General features: G+C 32.9%; 1 protein-coding gene across 6 annotated transcripts; it reads left to right on the top strand.

Annotated features, from left to right (window-relative positions):
* The first annotated feature begins 6,543 nt into the window (after positions 1 to 6,543).
* LOC110023102 (nuclear pore complex protein NUP50A-like) lies at positions 6,544 to 10,773 on the top strand. 6 transcript variants are annotated; one of them, XM_020722332.1, is made up of 3 exons: positions 6,544 to 6,638; positions 9,137 to 9,192; positions 9,246 to 10,773. In XM_020722332.1, the coding sequence occupies exon 3, from the start codon at positions 9,246 to 9,248 to the stop codon at positions 10,587 to 10,589; it is 1,344 nt and encodes a 447-aa protein (XP_020577991.1). In that variant the 5' UTR covers positions 6,544 to 6,638; positions 9,137 to 9,192; the 3' UTR covers positions 10,590 to 10,773. The 6 variants fall into 6 exon arrangements, with proteins under 6 accessions (XP_020577991.1, XP_020577994.1, XP_020577995.1 ...); XM_020722335.1 differs by having other exon boundaries at positions 9,137 to 9,161; positions 9,212 to 10,773; XM_020722336.1 differs by having other exon boundaries at positions 6,561 to 6,638; positions 9,127 to 9,192.
* Positions 10,774 to 23,049: the final 12,276 nt, after the last annotated feature.

Raw genomic sequence — 23,049 nt, forward strand, 5'->3', positions numbered from 1 at the left:
GCCGAACACGAGTTGTTCACGAACAACGAGCCAATTTGACAGCCCTAATGAAAAGGTACAACTCATTATGCATTGCATGTTCGTTAGCTTTTCCGCTAATGTTGTTTTTCATGTAGGTCGAGTCTTAATTTTTTCTTTCATGTGTATTTGATAAAGTCCCTAGGCCAAGTATACATCAGAAATAAGGTACGGGCACAGGTTTTGAGGCAGGTGACGCATCGAAACACTTGGTGGAGATCAGAAGCAGCTGCTCGTGCTACATTCCTTAAGGTCAAATTCTATATTTTTTTATAGATCTAGGACCAGACATGTATATGAGGAGTCTGGTCGCCCTTCTTGTTTTTCCTTGGATATGTAGCCGACCCAGCGGCGTTGACATCTTTTATATATTTTGGAGAGATTTTACTTTCCATTACATGTCTGCATGCTTGGATTATTTCCTTTTTTCTTTCTGGTTTATCTGGGATGTCATGAAAATTACAATTTAGGCTTTTTAGGACCTTAAAATTGTAAATTTTTCTACATAAAAATTCTAATAAATATTTAAGAGAAATTAAAATTTATGATTAAAAGATTCATAACTTTTAAAACCTATTTTTTACTTTCCTTCATGACCTTCGAGCTGGCTTTAAAACGGGATGCATTGTATGGGCATAACCCAAATTATATAATAAGGCCTTCATAATATCTAAGAACCGCTTTAGATAATTGTATCATTTGCACGTCCCAAGGAGAAGCACTTGTGCTTCTCCAACCCTGCTGACCCAATATATATTTCTACTTTAGTGGTTGTCTAGTGCGCTTAGGTCATTAGAAGACTCTTTGACCCAGGCGGGGTGTAGTGCTTTTGTTGGGAGCATTTTTAGGCTTGCTTCTTAACCTCCCTTTCTCCTCTTTTCCAGCGGTATCCTCGCCACTTTGGCAGGTATAAGTCCTACCTTTTGGAGTTCCACTTGTTAATCATTGGATAAAATTTCCTTCTTTTGACCTTAGGCCTACCGAGGTCCCCGCAAACAACACAATTCACGGATTGCTGACTCGGGATCTCTAGATGCATTGGGTCGACTACCGTCACGACCAACTAAACTTAGGGTCATAGTAGCATGTGATGACCAGTCCATGGTGCCCTGACCCGGCTACCTCTACCATTTAAGGATTACTCCTCCCTTCCTTTAACTACCCCTATGAAGCCATGCTGCTCCCTTTGCCTTCGTTATCATTATTTTGACGGCCTGATTACTAATGAGTTGTCGCCTGTTTGGGATAAGACGATTTGTCCTCTACCCTTATGGCTCAGATGTGTTTTGACATATCAGTATTTCCCATCAAGATGATTCGATCATTTCACATGCTTCGTATGTCGATGAATCTGTTACCCATACAGGGACCGTGAGATATTTAGTCTTCACTCTGTGGCTTAGAGGGAGCTTTGAAAGCGTAAGAGCATTCCTCTATTAGATAACCATCCTTTGATAACCCTATGCTAGTCATCATTACTAATGTAAGCAAAATTTCTTTGGATTAAGAGTGTTCTTGGGCAACCCCAAGTTGTAATTAACTGAATGGGAGATGTCTCCTTGGGAGCACTCTAGAACCCAGAACAAGAAAACACATCTGAATCACTGATTGTAAGTAGTCTACGTTGGTATTCTTTTGTTGATATTGGTCCAAGGTGTTTTCACCCAATCTTATTTGGGCAGACATACTTGACATATCCTGCGAGATTTACTGCATATAGGCTCTCTACATTCTTTATGTTGTTAGTCATCTTTGTTGTGTGTCCATGTTTTCTGGTTTCTCTCATCTTCTGATCATTCACATGATCTGAAAGAGAGACTTATTCAAAAAAGGGAAGTTCAAAATGATGGACAAACCGACATCTCCTTTAAAAAATAAAAAAAGAGAAAGGAATGAAAACAGACCTATCACACAAGGATTACTAATATATAAGCCTTCCATCTTTCTTTTTAAAATTTAATTTTCTATTTTCATCGTATATCTCCTCTTTTTCAGATTGCTCTCCTCTTTAGATCAATCATATGATCCAATACGAAGATTTATTTGGAAAGGAGAATTATACGATGATGACATATACATAAACAAGCTGGCGACTCCGGGTTCCTTTAAAATGAACCAAAAACATCCTCCTCTACGATCTGTCGCCTTCCCAAAATTGGGTGCCCTAAATTGATGCATGATGTCTTTCCTTTTTCTTCTTTCCACTCACACTTGCCACCAATTGATCGATCCCCACCACCTCTCACAGTAATTTAAGGCTAGGGCACTGATATCTCGCTTTCTCTTCCTCTTCTCTTCTCTTCTCTCTCTCTCTCTCTCTCTCTCTCTCTCTCTCTCTCTCTCTCTCTCTCTCTCTCTCTCTCTCTCTCTCTCTCTCTCTCTCTCTCTCTCTCTCTCTCTCTCTCTCTCTCTCTCGCTCATTTAGCTCGAAAGCATCTTCTTCGTGATTGAGCCCATGTGATATAGCTAGCTAAGAAGGCAACGACGCTATCACGGTATACAGAGACTCGAAACTCCCATCTTCTCCTTCAATCCTTCGCTCCTAGAAGAAACCATCGAGGAAGGTAAGCTCCGTTTGTCTCTACCTTCCTCCCTCGAGCACACTTCAACTTCTCCGGACCCCGTAAATCCTTTATCTACGGGTTCTTATTTAGGGAAAATGAGAGGAGAACCGAGAATTGAAGAGGGTATGCTTTTTATGTTGTTTATTAGGTTATAAACTTTATTTCAAAATTTAAAAATAAAATAAAAGAATGCATTATTTTAAGTAGGTTAGTGGGTCACTTTTCATAATTCTTCTCTTTTAAAATATTATAGTAATAATATTTAATTAATAACAAGTTTATTAGTATTAATAAGTGTCGATTTGGTAGAACCTAAATAAATAAATTTATTGGTATATTCATTTATATTTCATTCTTTTTTCAAATTTGTGTAGGATTGTCGGTTGAATCGTCAAATTCGTAGGAGTATCACATTTGTCGTCTTGAGTTAAATAACTGTTGTTCATTGGAGGATAAACACATTCTTTCTAGTTATGAGTGTAAATCCTTATTGTGGGACATTCATAGCTATTATATATGATGGTTAGTAATGCCATTGTTATTTCAATTGGTACTTATTCTTGATGGAAGTACTAACTATCTTAATTTATTGATGTAAAGTTTTCCTGCATATTTGATTTAATTATACAGTATGATGTTTTCTTTTTCCACACTTGTTTAAATTTGCATTTTTCATGTCACAAGTCTGCATGAAATATTATAACTTTAAGATGTCTGTGGAAACAATTTGACATGTTTGTGTGTGATTATGTGTAGGTCGGTAGAACCCTTTTAGATTTTGACTCGTCGGGTCGACAAACCCACTGAGTGACGACTCTATAGGAAATCGCCTAATTTTTTTTGGGTAGGTATTTGACCTTCCTGGTTTTAGGATGTCTATTAAAATCGACTATATAAATCTAAATGAAAATATAATAAAAAGAAACTTGACAAAAAATACTTTGCTTGGTTTCATATGGGATGCATAATTGACATTTACCCCTTTTGTTGGTTTTACAGGATTACATACAAACATAGTGATTTTTTCTCATTTGTTGTCCATATTGTATGCTTCATTCCCTTATCGTTTATGCTTCAATAAATAATTGTTATTACAGAGTTTGTCAAACTTATTTTTAATTTTTACATAATAGATTCCATTTAGCCACCATAGGACCGTTAGTTTTCCCTACAGGAGTTAGTTTTTCAGTTTTAGTTTCACACTATTGAGTATTTTCAATAATATTTGTTTGTAGTTATTTTATTTTTTTTTATTTTTTCTGAGTAGTTGTTCTAAATTAACATTTCTCTTTTGATTTGCTAGCTTTTATTTTCCACCAATTGATCGATCCCTACCACCTCTTACAGTAATTTAAGGCTAGGGCACTGATATCTTGCTTTCTCTTCCTCTTCTCTTCTCTCTCTCTCTCTCTCTCTCTCTCTCTCTCTCTCTCTCTCTCTCTCTCTCTCTCTCTCTCTCTCTCTCTCTCTCTCTCTTATTTAGCTCGAAAGCATCTTCTTCGTGATTGAGCCCATGTGATATAGCTAGCTAAGAAGGCAACGACGCTATCACGGTATACAGAGACTCGAAACTCCCATCTTCTCCTTCAATCCTTCGCTCCTAGAAGAAACCATCGAGGAAGGTAAGCTCCGTTTGTCTCTACCTTCCTCCCTCGAGCACACTTCAACTTCTCCGGACCCCGTAAATCCTTTATCTACGGGTTCTTATTTAGGGAAAATGAGAGGAGAACCGAGAATTGAAGAGGGTATGCTTTTTATGTTGTTTATTAGGTTATAAACTTTATTTCAAAATTTAAAAATAAAATAAAAGAATGCATTATTTTAAGTAGGTTAGTGGGTCACTTTTCATAATTCTTCTCTTTTAAAATATTATAGTAATAATATTTAATTAATAACAAGTTTATTAGTATTAATAAGTGTCGATTTGGTAGAACCTAAATAAATAAATTTATTGGTATATTCATTTATATTTCATTCTTTTTTCAAATTTGTGTAGGATTGTCGGTTGAATCGTCAAATTCGTAGGAGTATCACATTTTGTCGTCTTGACTTAAATAAATGTTGTTCATTGGAGGATAAACACATCCTTACAAGTTATGAGTGTAAATCCTTGTTAATTGTGGGACATTCATAGCTATTATATATGATGGTTAGTAATGCCATTGTTATTTCAATTTGTACTTATTCTTGATGGAAGTACTAACTATCTTAATTTATTGATGTAAAGTTTTCCTGCATATTTGATTTAATTATACAGTATGATGTTTTATTTTTCCACACTTGTTTAAATTTGCATATTTCATGTCACAAGTCTGCATGAAATATTATAACTTTAAGATGTTATATCTGTGGAAACAATTTGACATGTTTGTGTGTGATTATGTGTAGGTCGGTAGAACCCTTTTAGATTTTGACTCGTCGGGTCGACAAACCCACTGAGTGACGACTCTATAGGAAATCGCCTAATTTTTTTTGGGTAGGTATTTGACCTTCCTGGTTTTAGGATGTCTATTAAAATCGACTATATAAATCTAAATGAAAATATAATAAAAAGAAACTTGACAAAAAATACTTTGCTTGGTTTCATATGGGATGCATAATTGACATTTACCCCTCTTGTTGGTTTTACAGTATTACATACGAACATGGTGATTTTTTCTCATTTGTTGTCCATATTGTATACTTCATTCCCTTATCATTTATGCTTTAATAAATAACTGTTATTACAGAGTTTGTCAAACTTATTTTTAATTTTTACATAATAGATTCCATTTAGCCACCATAGGACCGTTAGTTTTTCAGTTTTAGTTTCACATTATTGGGTATTTTCAATAATATTTGTTTGTAGCTATTTTATTTTTATTTTTATTTTTTCTGAGTAGTTGTTCTATATTAACATTTCTCTTTTGATTTGCTAGCTTTTATTTTTCAATCCAGTTATATCTTTGAACCTTTTAGTATTAATAAAAGTTAATTTTTCTTTTCATTTGCAGTGCAAGTCTTTCTTTGAAAATACAAAAAAAAAAATTCAAATCATTTCATCATGCTCTGCTTTGTCGGGGTGTACCTCTTTCTGGGCGAGGGGTGTGACAAATATGATCCTTCAAAAGTCTTTTTTCCTTTAGGGTTAAAATACAAAAATCACATTCAAACCTAAATAACAATGCATATGTCATCACTATCCATCATAAATGATGATCAGAGATTCATGTCTTGAAACGTCACTTGCAACCCAAACATAAATATTCTACAGTCATTTATGAAAGGAAGAAGTTAGTTGAAATATAGTCGAGTTCTTATGATAATATTCTGCATAGCTATTGATTAAGAATTTTGACTCTATCTCTAAAAAATAAGACATGTTCGACTAAAATGAATTTTCCATCAAAAACATATAGCGAATATTTTTCACTAATTTTTTTGTTATTATGAGGCTTATAAAGTCAATTTGCATTTGAAAATTAATTAATTTCATATCCAAAATTACACAATAAAAAATATAACACTAAATATAAGCTTAAATTTGAATTTTATTTATAAATGTTGAAACCAAAAAAAAAAACTTAGCACTCAAAATATATACATGATTTATGCACACAATTATGTGGGACTAATATCACATAAAGGCACATTTAGTATATTGATTAAAAGATATCTCTAAAATCATAAATTCAAATCATAAATTTTATAATTTATCATCCACTATTAAAAAACAATATACATTAATTGACATGCATATGACAAAATATTTAAATATTAATTTTTTTCCTTTTTATCTCTTTTTTTCAAAACTAGAAAAAAGTCTAAAAATGTATAATATTAATTTTTTTTTTAAAATTGAGTCCAAAAATTAATATCTAATAATTCAAATTTATGTGTGGAAATAAAAAAATATTAGTTAAATATGCGACGTCAAGAAAAACAGAAGGCCACGTGGACGGTGATATCTTGCTTACGACAAATTCTTCGGCCCCCTCCTTGGTCTTCCACTGGAGGGAAATTATAGGACGAACCCTTTCCCGTGCGAAGGACGAGCGGAACCCTAATTAGATTCTGGTAATCTTGCTCTCCGGTGTTTCTTCTTAGGATCATCCATGCTATCCTGCCTTTTATTTGTTATTTTGCATGATCCCTTTCTTCCCGATCTGTTCAGTTTCATATTTCGAGTTAGCTGGAGTAATTTTCTGTGGTTGCTGTATTTTGATTTCCTCCCATAGATCCCCATTTCAGCTTCCTTTTTTTATTTGTTAAACCCTAACTGCAAGCCGCTAAGGTAAGTTGTCCGAGTCATTGCAGAGAATTGGTCATTCGTTCTAAAAGTTGCTTGCTTTCATTAACTTTATTATATAAACATCTGTTATTTTTTTTTTTCTGAGTGCTTGTTTTTATTATTTCTTGTCTTTTTCAATTGAATCTATTGCTAATATGGAGCAAATTACTGAAGTATGCTGTGCTAGAACTCAGCTTCTTTGTTCAGCTAGTTGTTCTTAAGTTGAATTATTTGGAATGCTTATGCTTTTAGCGTTTCAATGCACAAAGTTTTTTTAGTTTTTTGTACGTTTGAACTGATATTTTTTTTCTTCCATTTGAGATGGATATGGATCATATTGCAATGGCTTGCAGGTCTGTTAATCCTGACATTATTGTTTTTGGTGAAGTAATTTACTATGTAGGATTTGAAAACTCATTCTCTAATAACTGTTTGTGTATCTAGTCTTACTGTGGTTTAGTCGTAGATGGTTGAAAACTTCAGGATTTCATAGCTCGAAATTACATAGGAGGGCACTTTTGTACTAGAAAACTCTTAAAACCCTAGTTTTTACATGGTTTCTCTACATGTTCCTTGCAAGAGTGATAGGAAAAATATACTATTCTATGCATGCAACTGAGCAACAAATGGCAAAATGTCACAGTTCAGCACTTTGCCAGTTGTGGTTTGATATCCACTTTGGAAGAAAAGGATTGAATTCCCACATTTGCAATATTGCTATTATTTTGCACATCTATCCCGACAAAGATGGTGTTCTCTGGCACTTTAAGTAGCACTGTGAACTGTTATTTCTTGCAGTTAATTTTTTCTGTGAAAGACAATCAACCATTGGTTTGTGTTTTTAGAAACATAGCTTTCTCTATTTCATGGCTTGGTTTTTTCCAGTTCTATGTTTTAAATTTGATTGATGTTAAGAAAGGCAGAGGTGGACCTAAAAAGACTTGGGCATATTATAAGAAATGATCTTAATCTATTAGAATTAAATGAATATATGACACTCAATAGGACAAAATGGAGAAAAAGGATTTATGTAGCTGACCCCACTTAGTGGGATAAAGGCTTGTTATTGTTGTTGTTGTTGTTGGTTTTTTCCAGTTCTATAGTGGCACTTTATATCTGAAGTTTAGTGTGTTTTCTGCTTTGATGCGCGTTTGAATTTCTCTTTTTTAACTTATAATTCATATTCAATTAATATATCAGCGGCTTTTTTTGCAAGTATTCTCGAACCTGATAATTTCGTTCTTCTGTGTCTGAATTTTTTTTTTTTATGTTTGATGAATATCTCTTGCCAATATTTCTATTGAATGAATATTGAATAGCAATTTGTTTAATATTTAATCTCCACAGGGGATTTATTTTGAGTTTTGCTACCATCCAATTTTGAGTTGTTCTATTCTATTCCAGCTATCCAGCGGGCAAGTCATGCATCTCACTTTTTATTCATTTCTTTACCTTGAACCTGTAACTTTCATTTTTGCAGTTTTTCTTAGTTTCTTTAGGAGTTTTTGTGTCAACCTTTTATTAAAGAATGCCTCATTCTTCCATTGTGGTTGATTATGGCATAGGATTTTTGAAGTGAACTTCTATATGTTTCCAATGCACATCTGTATCTTAACAAGTGTTTCGTTATTTTTCATAGGATGTATTTAGCGCTAAATGTTAAAGTGCAAATTGCTGTTTTTAAAGGAGTAAAATGATATATTTAATATCTTTTTTAAAGTTTTGCTATACTTACATAAAAGGTGTTATTAACATAAAAAAATATCTTTTAGGATTTTGTAAAAATAATGAAAAAATGCATAGAAATGTGTATTAAAGTTCTCATTTGATCATAAATAGTTCAATTATTGTGTTAGAGATCTAAAATGAGATTGTCGGACAGAAAGAAATTACTAAAGAGATAAAGATTTTTCAAATAAACTCTTTTAGATCAATTTTGTCTGTTATTTGAACAGTTGGGATGAGAATTTGATTTTGTTTGAAGGGATTTGCAATAAGAATGACACGTAACAAATTTCTTATATAGTTTGGCATCTATCTTTTTGATGCAGTGACAATTGTATTGGAAAAGGAATGATAAGTGCTTTCTGTGTTTAGGCATTATCATGATGGATTACATCTATTAATAGTGATATAACTATTAGGAATTTGTTATGTTTCATTTAAGAATGACATTACTGTTTTGTCTATCCTTTATTCTTTTATGTAATTCCATTGGTTTTAATATTATACAATCCTTTAACAAAAAAATTATGTTGATATTGATTGGTGGAGCTTTATGTAGGTGGAGAATATTCTTCTTCAGCATCTCCCATTTTTAACAGTTGTGGATTTATTTAAATGGCTGATGCTGAAAATGCCCCATTTTTAACAGTTGTTGTGGATTTATTTAAATGGCTGATGCTGAAAATGTCGTTTCTGCATCCAAGAAGAGGGTTGCAGGGAGGCAGATTACTAAAGATAATGCTGAGCTTGATGATGATACTTCTGAACCAGAGATGGGAACTTTTCAAAAGGCCAGCGAAGAAGTGCTGGCAACTAGGAGAATTGTGAATGTTCGGCGTCGGCAGCCTGTATCGAGCACTTCATCAAATCCTTTTGCTGGGATCCGCTTGGTTTCCTCAACTGAACCTAATGTAAAAGCAGTTGCTCAAGTTGAGTCTCAAAACCCTACTGAGATGGCTGTTTTAAAAGAAGCAAACAATGCTAATGATAAACATGGAGAGGATAATAAAATTAAATGTGCTGTTTTCTTTGATGAAGTAAATGGAACAGGAGAGAACAAAAAATATTCAGAATGCCATACTGGTGCAAGAGAAGCTACTAGCAATGAAATAGATAGCATCACTACAGTGAAAGATGTATCTCAATCACTGGGAGCTGCTGTAGAGGTATCATATGACAAAAATGCAGGAGCTGGTAAAACATTGATTGAAAAGCCAGATGAGGAAGCTATAGAAAAACCCAAGGAAGCTTGTGAAGAAACCAAGAAGGAAGCCGAAAAAATATCTGGGGAAGAAGTTGAAGAAATAAAGGAAGCTGAAGTAGAGGAAAACAACATGAAAGAAGCATCAGGCCCTGCTTCAACATTTAGTTCATTTCGACACTTGTCTAGCAGCCAAAATGCCTTCACCAGTCTTTCGGGAACTGGCTTTGGAGCTTCATCATTTTCCTTTGGACCAGTAAAGGAGGCCTCTACTTTTACTTCTTTCAGTTTTACCAGCTCTAACAATGGGACTTCTTCCTTACCCCTATTTGGTTTTACTGGGATAACAGGGGGTGATGGCGCTCCTTCCCTGCAGGAGGTTCCTGTGGAGACAGGCGAGGAGAATGAGAAGTCAGTATTCTCCGCAGATGCCACACTTTATGAATATCTGGATGGTTCATGGAAAGAACGAGGAAGGGGTGAAATTAAAGTGAATACTTCTATATCAGGTGGGAAGGCTAGGCTTGTTATGCGGTCTAGGGGTAATTACAGATTGATTTTGAATGCTAGCCTTTACCCAGACATGACACTGGCTAACATGGATAAGAAAGGCATTACTTTTTCCTGTGTCAATATTGCTGGAGAAGGAAGGGCTGGTCTCACAACCTGTGCTCTGAAATTTAAGGACAGTAGTTTTGCGGAGGAGTTCAGTGGTGTTGTGAAAGAGCACAAGGGGAAAAAGGCCATTGCGCTGAAGACACCTGAGAATTCTCCTAAAGCTTCTGATGAGCAAAGGGAAGATTTTGCTTGATAGTTGTTGTTAGTTAATCTTTCATAAATCCAAATGTAGACCCCTGCAAGCTTTTGGTTTATGCCAATATTATCTTACTTCTGTTTGAGCTATTGATTGTTGGAAACCTTTTGAGCTTTCTATCTGCAGTCAGCATATCAATTGTTGCTCCATCCTTTTTTTTCTGATTGCTTAGTTTGCTGAACACTTTTATTCATTTGGCAACCTGTTTATTTATCAATTGTTTTTCTTTTTTGTTTTTTTTCTTCTGGTACTGATAAGCACTGTGTATACTGATTCCATGATTCATACTTTGAGACCAGAAAGTTATCAAACTTGTCTTTTTTCTGTAGTTGTGATTAAACTTTGCCTTCATATATGCCAAATTTAAAGTACACTTCTATGAAATGCCCCTATTTTTGTTTGTGGCACTTTTTTCCATAAATACAAGGGGTTAAGCTGTTGGTGCAGAACACCTTAACGTGCAAGGAGAAAGTATACGTGTGGATAATGTAGGTGCGGATTGATGATATTGTGACCACCAAATTCTTACCTACGGTGTCGGCACGTAATATTTCTTCAAAAGGTTCTCATTTGCTTTTCTTTTTTCTTGGCTGTTCCCATTGCCGAACTTGTTGGTGTTTTATAACACTTAGGAGATATAGTTTTCATTAAAAATACTCCATAAGATCAGCTGTCAAATAGTCCCTCCACTTATAACTCTTAGGAGGCACATCCATTAGGAAACCTTAATGAAAATATAGTAGTTGATAGGGTTCTCATGAAAGTAAATGATTGGCATGGTCTCTAATTAAAAAAATTATTTGAAGGCATGAGTTTGAAACAAGATTGGTACACTAAAAAGCCTTAGAAAACATAAATGTCAATGGGTATTGTTGTATTAAAAAATGTTAGATAGCATAAGTTTTAAAAAATACATAAGTTTATTTAAAGTATACATCTAATTGGAGATAAGTACATAGAAAATATTAGAAGACATATAACCTTTGATGATATAAGTATATCTAATAATCTTTGCATAAGCCATAGAAGGTATATGCATATCTTAAAATGTCATAAACCTTAACCAGAAAACACCAATATTAGAAGAAGACTAAAGGTTTAAAAAATACATGATTTGAATTTTGAGGAGCATAGGCCTCAAAATGGACTGTTAGCTCACTTAGGCTTGGGACAAATATTAGATCTCAAATAAGGAATGCATAAACCTGAAGGATACACGCTCAATAAAAAGTCCCAGAAAACACCAATATTAGAAGAAGAGTAAAGGTTTAAAAAAAACATGATTTGAATTTTGAGGAGCATAGGCCTCAAAAAGGACTGTTAGCTCACTTAGGCTTGGGCCAAATATTAGATCTCAAATAAGGTTGATGTCTTCAAGATATATAAAAAATTTAGTCTCTTTTTGTGCTGTGCGGACTCCTGACGTAGCTCTACGTGCGGCGCGGTTTTTTTTGGGTTATTTCGAGATTATTGAAAATTACCAAGAAATAATCTGAAAATAACTCAGGAATAACCTGCACCGCACATAGAGGTACGTCAGGTGTCCGGACAGAAAATGCGCACCTTTTTGTGGGGTGAGGGAGAAGGTTAGGTTCAAGGATTGAGAGTTCATCAAGTTTTAGTGTTTTTAAGAATTGCATTTAACAAAATCAATACATAAAAAAAATATAAGGGTCAGTGATGTCTTATTTCAAAATCTCATACAATATGGAATACATTTTATTAATTTCACCTAAATTTTATTAAATTCATCATGTCATTTAAACTCACATTATAGCTCCCACCAGGTATTCTATTTCTCTTTGATATTTATAGCAACGATAACATATCCACCTCCAACTACAGCTCATCTGAAATGATTTTAATGACATTAAAATCAAAGCTAATACCTTGCTTCACTCGACTAACATTTGATATCAAGCTGAAAACTCAAAACAAGTTTATCTAACAAGAACAATCAATGCCAAGTTTTAGGGAAGATCAATCAATGCCAAGTTTTAGGGAAGATCAATCAATGCCAAGTTTTAGGGAAGATCAATCAATGCCAAGTTTTAGGGAAGATCAATCAATGCCAAGTTTTAGGGAAGATCAATCAATGCCAAGTTTTAGGGAAGATTCAAACTTTAGTCAATTTATGAACGACAAGCTTATGCAGTCGGAGTATGTTAAAGATAATTATATTTTGCTTAAGCATGAAAATATTTAATCTCTTTCAAAGGGAGGTGGAGCCCATAAGAAGAGGAGACTGGAATTTTTCTCCCACCCTAGAGGATCTTTATATATTAAAAGGATGTATGACCAACAAGTTATTAGGAGATGAAATTTCTTCCAAAATATTACTAGTGATTATTGACATTACATCTTCTATCCCTAATATCCACTCAAATTTTTTTTGGGCCATCATCACATAAATGAATCAATTGAGACTTTCAATATTAGAATTTCAAATAAAGAATGATCATTTATGGATTATACCAACATGAGAGCAATTTGGTGCTCTTGGTGGAGGAACACTTGACCCTAAAAGAAGATACACACCACTTCTTTAATATAGTATCAAGCCTCCCTATAATGAAAGATTGGTGCTTATGAAGAGACAATCAAGCACCGTCAATATCATATAATATAGAATTTTGCATGATTGTAAAAATTAAAACTTGTTGAATGAATATAGAAGCATGAATTTCTCTCATTGTAAAGGGATCTTTATACTTCAGAAATTTGGGTGTTGTAGCAGTCGTGCATGCATCATTGTGCGCACACATCATTGCTCAATAGAGCCTTTATAATAAATTCAAGTAAATTTTAAGAATTTAATGTTTCAATACTTCTAATTTTAATTGATGTGTAACTTCAATAATGATTAAAATTAAAATTATTAAAATTTTACTTAACTGACAGTCTTGAATGTAGGTTCATGTTGATGTCCACTGATTGGTCTCATTATATTTTTTTTTTCTAAAATTGTAATTTATTATTACAGAATTTTTCTACTATTTGATTTTTCTTGAACCATCAGAGAATTTGACTCCCAAAAATATGGGGCAGCCTATATTTCACCAAAAAAATCACTTAGTTACAAACTTTGATGAACTTCGTATTGGGTAATTTCAATCAAATTCATGATTATTCAAGCTTCAATTTAAGCATATTTAAAGTAAAATTAAATGTCTCAATAATATAAATTTGCCGAAAATAAAAGTAGTTTAATCAGAGTTCAAGCAAGCTGCAATCAAGAATTAAAAGTAGAATTAAAATCTTTGAAGTATTATAAAAAATCAGAAGATCTCATAATTTAGAATGCTTACAGTTGAATTGAGCTGCTCAACTAAAAAAAAAATCAACTAGGCTAGGATCACTCAATAATGACATTTTTAAGACACCTAAATTCAGAAAGAATGGTCTGAAAACAATAATAATTGTCAATAGTGTTTTGTGAATTTAGCTAAATTTAGCAAAGTGAAACATTTTAACTATAATAGGAACCCATTTCAACATGAGGAGATCAAAGAGCAAAATTTGAACTCATCAAAGCTAGACACAAACAATAAAGATTTATTATCACCAATGTTTGTATTTTAACAGTGATTAATGATTATTATTGCTTGATTATTATCTTTAGGTGGCTATTCACTTATCAATTAATTAATGTTATCGTTCTTCAACTTTTATTGTGTTTACAGAAGAACTAGTAAACACTCAAAATTTTGGAATCTAGTCTTCCCACATTGAGAGAAAGAATGGAGCTTTGTAATTTTAATAATATAGTACATTATTTTTGGTTGAGCAAAACCTCATAGTTTTTTCTCCCTTTTTTTGGATTTCCATCTTGGGGGATTAAAATTCAATCAAAATTTATTTTTTAAAATAAATGAATGAATAAATAAATGAAATGAAATAAATTTTTGAGGATAACATATAAAATTTAAAATACATTTTTTTAACTTAAATGTTATGAATAAATATCTTTAATTTTCTAATATTTTTTTCATAGCATAGAAATTGTCAATGATTGATTCTATGTTACCAATTCATTGTGACATCATTTTTAATATATATTATTAGTGAACTGGCAAAAAAATTACTTTTCATTTTATTTTGAAATCTTATCTTGACAATCTTCTTAGTTGAAAATGTGCATTCAGTTGTTGTTGAAATAGACAATGTTAAAAGCATTCTCATTAAACGATTAATAAGATGATATATGATTGATTTTCTTATCTTAGGCAACATTAAACCTAAATAAGAGTTTTTGATATATTCTGAATTTTTTTTTTATTATGAAAACTTTAATTTAAAATGCTATAATTAAATTTTCAAGTGTAGCTTATTGTGTATGTGAAGTGTGCATGATAGAATTTTTTTGCTAGTTGATAAATATCATCAATTTTTAATGATCAATATTCATGGTAAGAATCCAATGCAAAATTCATAATTAATAATTAGACGATGTTTTTTTTATATCAGTTATTTATCTCAATATATGTGTATCGAAGTGACTATGAAAATATCAACATTACAGTGATGCTCTATTATAATAGTATTTTCTCATAACAAAAATGTTTTTGACTTCGAAGGTAAGGAGCATTCATATATGGAATATGTATTAAATTTTTTGCATCATAAGTTCAAATTTTGGAATAGAGAAGGCCATCTTGTTTTTTTAGAATTTTGAAGAAGATATTTGGTTGTTAATGTTAAATGCATGACATTTAAGATGCCTTGTGATTTCATTTATAAGCTTGACAAATCATTTGTAAGTTCTACAATTTCTATTATAATAAAAATATAATAAAATGAGGTAATTACAACATAAGCTCCATCAACTTCACTATTTTGATTTGATGAATTTCCTTTTAAAACTACACAAGTGACATCATATATATTCACTAAACTATGAAGATAACTCAAATATGAGCCCTAACTTGTATCTTATGTATGTTATGTTGTATCAATCGGTGTCTGATCTTAATTAATTTAAAATGATTTTATTTAATATTTGTAAAAAAATATTTTAGAAAAATTAAATTATATATTTAAATTTAAGGAGATAATTATAATCTTTATGAGAAATTATTTAAAATAATTATTTAATTTAAAATATAATTATTAATAACAACTAAATTTTAGAGGGGGTAACTTTTTTTATGTATAATATGGTATTATATACTCATTGAAATTCTAAGGGGGTGGGGTGGGGTTGGGGGGAATTTTTAATATGTAATATGTTATTACATAGTTTGAAGAATTTGCACCCTTTAGGTAATTTAGGTTGTGCTTGGGGCTGCTGCAACTTATTAATATGTTGTTGATCTGCAGTTGCCCAAAAAAGTTGTTGTGCAGAAGCTGCTATGGATAAGTTGACTCAACTGTTTGTTTTTACTATTTAGAAATAACTGCAACACAATTGTTTTTAGACAAATGATCATTCTGGCCGAGTGTAGTAATGTCATTTACAACAAAACTGATATAAAAAGATATTTGATATGTTAGAAGCAAAAATTCACTTCATAACAGTGTAAAAAATAAGATATACACCTCACTTAGCGGTGAGTATCAGCATTACTAAAATAAAGAAAAAGATTATTAAAATAACATTTAATATTATGATAATATTATTTTTAAAATGGATAAGGCGTTTGTCACGAGCTAGGCCATCCTCTATGACTACTATCCATTCTTGATCACTCTCGGCGGTGGAATCTACCAGTCTATCTACCCACTGGAAGAAGTCGCACTTGTACGTGATTCTCCACGGGCACCTGTAGAACTGTCTCCCATAGCTATGTGTCTGATGTGACGTGAGCAGGGAACTCTTTAGTCTGCAATGGCATAACACTCCTTGAGAGGACCTTGAAATCCTTGAACTCAACTTCTATGAATGCTTCAAAAGACAATTCATTAGTCTTAACACAAATATATATTAATAAAAAAGTAATTAATTACAGTTTTGTGCATGCAATGGGTCTCATAGGACTCATTATACCAACCAACGAATCTGTCACTACAAAAAGATAATAGACCTTATATAACAAAGGTACCCACGTAAAACCAAGATCGTGTGTGTCACGTATGCATATCATAAAAAATACCATCCGAATGAACCTCAAAAGCCGTATCGTTAAAAAAAAAAAGCGAGAAACTTTGTTGCATTCAATAGGATTTCACATGTGGCACCAACCAATACCATCAATCAGACCATCTTGAAGAACCCAAACGATCTAATGTCTGATCATGGACCTCTCAAACCTACCAAAAGACAAACAAAAGACAGGAAAGAAGGAAAAAAAAACACTTATAAATGCAGAAAAAAACCCGAACAATCATAATCAAATATACAGGGAACGAAAATAAATTAGCTTAAATTGTGATTTAATTATGGTTTTTATTATATTAAAAATTTATTTTAAATTATTATTTCCTCATGAACTGCTTGATGAAGTTTTTCATGCTCTTTGAAGCATTGATATCTCTGCATATTTTTGTCACATTATTATATGTGGACATATTATCTTATTCTTTCAGCTTCCATTAATAATAATTTATAAAAAAAATATTTTTATAATTGGACTTATTTCGATATACTTCTCTTGTTTGGTCAAAAATTCTAATGAGTTAAATGAAAACACTAAAGGATATAATTAAAAGGTTACCATGGTTAATTTAATTAGTAACTCAAGTTTGAGACACCAAATTATAATAATGAAAGAGCATAAACAAATATATATATATATATATATATATATGTATATATATATATATATATGTATATATATATATATATGTAAATATATGCCATATAATTATTATGTATTTTTATATTTGACATTTTAAATTTAATATTTATTTATATAAAACTTAAATTTTTAAATAACATTAAAAATACTATTATTATTATTATTTATTTTTTAAAAAGAACTATCATGCAAATATTTTTATGTGTGGAAAGTCTAAAATGTCAAAAACATATAAAAATATATATCAAACCAGCTCCAGTTCTAAAGAACCATTCATAGGGTATGAACAAATATTACATCCAGACTCCGGATGTAGAGATACGTTCGGAGTCCAATGAAATGACGCCACGTGGTAGTGATAGAAAAATTTTAAAAAAAATCGTTTTAGCGCAGGGGAATATTCTCCCCGTATTATTCCGCATTATTTATGTGTTATTGTGTTCCGAGAATATTTCAAGTATTATAATAATACAATAACACATCAATACCACCGCAATAACACATGAATAACGCGGAATAACACAGGAGGAATATTCTCCTATGTTACCGGGCCGAATCACATAAAAACACGCCCGTTTCCTTAAAGCCACGTGTCCGCATATCAGTGAAATCTGAACGCATCTCTACATCAGGAGTCCTGATAGAATAATTTTCCCATAGCCTATATGAACCTTGCCAACTTTTTTTATTATTATTTAAATAGCAAAAGCAAATGTTTATTTTTTGGTGTGGGATCAAGGAATAAAAATCTAAATAGTATACAAAACAAATATAATTCAATCTAATTTATTTTAAAGAAATTCAATTTACGTTCATGTCACCATAAAATATGTAAACAACTGGGAATTTACATACAGACCACCCAATTTTATGAAATTGGCATATCTAACACCTAAACTCTTTATATATATATATATATATATATATACAACCCAAATCATTCATATCACATCAAAAACATCAGTATTACAAAGAAATTCAGTTTACATATATACCACCCAATTATTATTTACATATATAGCAACTAAACTCTTATGTTTTTACATGTATACCACCAAAATCATTCATATCTGGTAAAATATATAACTATTTTAATTTTTGAAAAGTGAAATAGAAATTTTCATGCGTAGATAAAATGAATCTTTGAATCTTGAACCTCGTATCGATTCAATGTTCGGTCCAATTTTCATTTGTTGGTCCTTGGTAATGATACATGTTTGATGACAATACTTGTTTCTTAAAAAAAAGTTAGTTTTTGTTTATCTATAACTATAAAATACTAATTAAATTGTGTTCTTCATTTTCATTTTGAGCATCAAATTTAATATTTTTCATTTATTTATATTATTGGAATTAATTTAATTTTTTTGATAATAAGTGTTGCTAATATTGATTTGTCCATGAATCACACCCCCAATGAATAGAGCATATGGAGAGAGAGAGAGAGACAAGAATGAGCATCAATGAATAGTGATATGTGTTTTATTCATGAAATGATCTCCCTATTTATATGTGAGAGAGTATAATATGTTGATGTTACATTTTTTTCTTCTACTTTAATAGGGGTTGTACAGAGTATTCTAGGTATTTTACAAATATAGGCCTATCACTCGGTTTCTATCTAGCTCGTTTCACTGAGCTTGTATGGCTTCGGCTCGGTAGGGCCGATTTGATCAGTTGGGTTTATTTGGTTTTGTCAGTCCATTGAGCTCGATTAACTTTGGATCAACATGATTGGTTTAGTCAATCTACCTTTATTAATATATGGGGGAGCTTCTAGACACCCTGGTTGTTGAGGGACTAGAACTTCCCTCGAGCCTGCTTCTTTATGTCTGTTTGTTTGGATGTTTTTTTTTTTATCTCAAATCTACCTGAACGACTCAGATTCAAGTCATCTTATCATCTTCATGTCTCGATCGACTTTGGTCTTACTTGCTTTAGCTTGGACAGTTCCATCCATTAAAATAAATAGGCCTCCCGGGTCTTCTATCAATGTGCACTAATTTTTCTTAAGAATTATAATTTGCATTATCATATTTTTATATTTTATAGAAAAAAAAATTCAAATATATAGGCAAAATAAGCAAGAATCACACCATCAACATAATAAAATACATCAACATTATTGGATTCTAATTTATGTGTAGGATCATACCATCAAAAAATAAGGCAAGAATAATGTGCAGTTGCAAGCCTGGAGAACAAAGAGAAGGTATCCATCCATTACATTATAAGGATCACTTCTATTTATAGAGTGGTTAGCTTATACATTACAAATAAGTATTCCTTACAATTTATCATTTCATTTTTCTTCTACTATGATAATGATCCTACTAAACAACTTGGCCATGAGGTGAATTAATTTAAGGCAGTTTCATCGAACTCCGCCATAGAGCAACTTAAGCTTCTTTGTCGAGTTGTCAAGCTGTCTTAGTCTGGTCGATCATTTGTGCATTGATCGCCATAGACGAGCTATAAGATGTAACTCTCTGATCGAGTTAATTGGTCAAATTTATCTAGTCGAGTTGTTTGATCTCTCATTTTAAATCCGATCTGAGTACTTTCGAGTATGCATATTTAGTTTTTCGAATATGTTATCTCTTTAATGATGAAGTTGTAAAAAGAATAATATAATGCTAATCTTTATTGGTGTACAAGAAAAATATTAACTTATTTATTTGAATTCAATAAATTTCTTAAAGTTAGGGCCCTCCACCATATCTCTATAACCGGTGAATAACTCAAATCCCTCAAGTCTTTATTTTTTTCTCTTGGGTTTTTTTCTTCCATTACAGGAAATACACAAATTACTGTTAGAAAATTACAACAGTAATAAAGAAAAAACTCAATGTTAATACCTATTATCATCGAATTTGCGTATGATTAAGACTCCGCACAAAAACGAGCATCGCAAAGACAATTAGCGTCAACCGTGATCAACACAAACAATTGACATTCAGCTTTTGCATCAGGGAAATTCGATGTTAGCGAGTAACAATAAATATCTCATATGCATTATAAACACAACACGGAACATATTGCACAAACATATAACAACAGTGAAATTAAGATCAGGCATGTTCCTACTGCATTGTATGATTATCCATGTTGTGATGATTTGACATTGTACAAACATGTTTCTCTGTAGTAATTGTTTTCATAATGATTTAAATAAGTAATGACTATTTAGGTGAGAGCACTATACGGTTTCTTACCTGCAAGCTTCCATTAATTCTAATAGAAGCAAGAGGAAGCATCACATGCATAGTTTTGGGCTACAACCTCTTGTTGTGTGTTGCTACCTTTTGCTTTTTTGTATAGAATTTTCCAGATTCCATTGCTTTTGTCTTCTTGAGTGCAGCCCCAATCCGCCTAATATCTGGCACCGTTCCTTAGCTTTCCCTGTCACCAATGCGACGGTGAGGCGCATTTTGTTTTATCCTATTCCCTCGAGTTTGATAATGTTTGTTGTGGTATATATTAAATTTAAAATAGAAGAATGATTTTTGATGAAAGTGAAAAATAGAACGAGAAAATTCACATCAGAAAAATAGTAACACATCGGAACACACAGATTTACGTGGTTCGTTAAATTACCTATGTCCACTGAGTTGTAAGGAATTTTACTACTTGAGGAATATACATCAGTCGATCGTTTCGACTTACAAGAGGAATCTCTCACTTCTCTACTATCTTCTTCTCTCTCTATTATTCTCTCTCTACATCGAGATACCCTGAAGAAGCTATACACCGAGTTCACTGAAGAAGATAAACTTACAAGAGAAATAAACACAATTGGAGAATAATTTTCTTCTTTCTTTCTTTCTTTTTTCTTCTACCCCAAGGAACCACTCCTTGCACTTCTCTTACTCTATCTCGAGGAAGCCCGAAGAAGAGCACCAGAAGAGGTCGTGCTAAATCTGAAGGAGAGCCTTGCGATACCTTGCATTACTTTCTTTCTCTAACCCTTTATCTATCTCTCCTTCTCTCATTCGTAAGCCACCAAAGGGACAACCGCAAATTAGAGAGACCTTCCGACCTTGTTGTTTTGTTCGCGACTTATAATAAGTAAAGAGGTGCTTCACTTTGCGGAAACAGGGAAGGCGGGAACATTTCGCGATGTTTCGCGACAGAGGAACGGTTGGCGTTGTTCGCGAATCGAAGCCAAGCGGGGTCGCGACTGTTCGCGATCGGGATGCGGGAGCGAGTGAAACGGGAGCGGGAGTCTTCTATCGGGCTCCAACTAACAATATTTGTGTTTGACTTGCTTGTCTAACAAACGAATCAAATATGAATTATCTAATTAGCCGAACATGAAGCTTTTTTTGAGAGCCCTATCAAGCGTTTGACTTGATAGAACAAGAAAATTCACATCAGAAAATAGTAACACATCGGAACACACAAATTTACGTGGTTCGTTAAATTACCTATGTCCACTGAGTTATAAGGAATTTTACTACTTGAGGAATATACATCAGTCGATCGTTTCGACTTACAAGAGGAATCTCTCACTTCTCTACTCTCTTCTTCTCTCTCTATTCTTCTCTCTCTACACCGAGATACACCGAAAAAGCTGTACATCGAGTTCACTGAAGAAGATAAACTTATAAGAGAAATAAACTCAACTTTTCTTCTGCCACAAGCCACCAAGAGGAAGCCAATGAAGAAGAATCTTTTTTTTCTTCTTTCTTTTTCCTTCTACTCCAAGGAACCACTCCTTGCACTTCTCTTACTCTATCTCGAGGGAGCCCGAAGAAGAACACCAGAAGAGGTCGTGAAATCTAAAGGAGAGCCTTGCTATACCTCGCATTACTTTCTTTCTCTATCCCTTTATCTATCTCTCCTTCTCTCATTCGTAAGCCACCAGAGGAAGAACCGCAAATCGGAGAGACCTTCCGACCTTGTTGTTCTGTTCACAACTTATAATAAGTAAAGAGGTGCCTCACTTTGCGGAAACAGGGAAGGCGGGAACAGTTCGCGATGTTTCGCGACAGAGGAACAGTTGGCGTTGTTCGCGAATCGACACCAAGCGGGGTTGCGACTGTTCGCGATCGGGAGGCGGGAGCTAGCGAAACGGGAGCGGGAGTCTTCTATCGGGCTCCAACTAACAATATTTGTGTTTGGTTTGTTTGTCTAACAAATGAATCAAATATGAATTATCTAATTAGTCGAACATGGATTGTCTGTGAATGACGAGCTTTTTTTGAGAGCCCTATCAAGCGTTTGACTTGTCCAATGATTCTCCAGACTAGTAGTGGTTTTATTTTGTGGTTTCATATTTTTCTCTAGAAATATTGTGGTGGTGCTGCTTTGTGCTGGAGGAAATAAAATAAAGAGAAATTTACATGCATAGCAACCAATTCTTATGCATTTACATACTTTACACCAAATAATTTTCATTTTTTACTGTCAAAACACCCACTTCTTCTGTATCACATCAAAAATAACACAAATATATTATTTAATGTTGAAATCCACCATTTCCAGCTATAACAAAGGCTTCAAACTCTTAAAAACTGTGGCTTCCAGCAGAAGGCAGAAATAGGGATGTCAAAACGGCTCATTGTTCACGAACAGCTCATGTTCGGCTCGTTAAGAAGCTCCTGTTAGGCTTGTTCGCTAAGTTAACGAGCCGAACACGAACAACACGAATAAATATTTTTTTGTTCTTGTTCCACTAGTTTTGACTCGAAATACCACTAATGAATTTTATATATATA

This window comes from Phalaenopsis equestris, unplaced genomic scaffold, assembly GCF_001263595.1.
Source record: "Phalaenopsis equestris unplaced genomic scaffold, ASM126359v1 Scaffold000210, whole genome shotgun sequence".
In the NCBI taxonomy this organism is placed as follows: Eukaryota; Viridiplantae; Streptophyta; class Magnoliopsida; order Asparagales; family Orchidaceae; genus Phalaenopsis; species Phalaenopsis equestris.

Coding starts and splice junctions, on each gene's coding strand:
- LOC110023102 (XM_020722332.1), top strand. CDS start 9,246: ATGGCTGATGCTGAAAATGTCGTTTCTGCATCCAAGAAGAGGGTTGCA.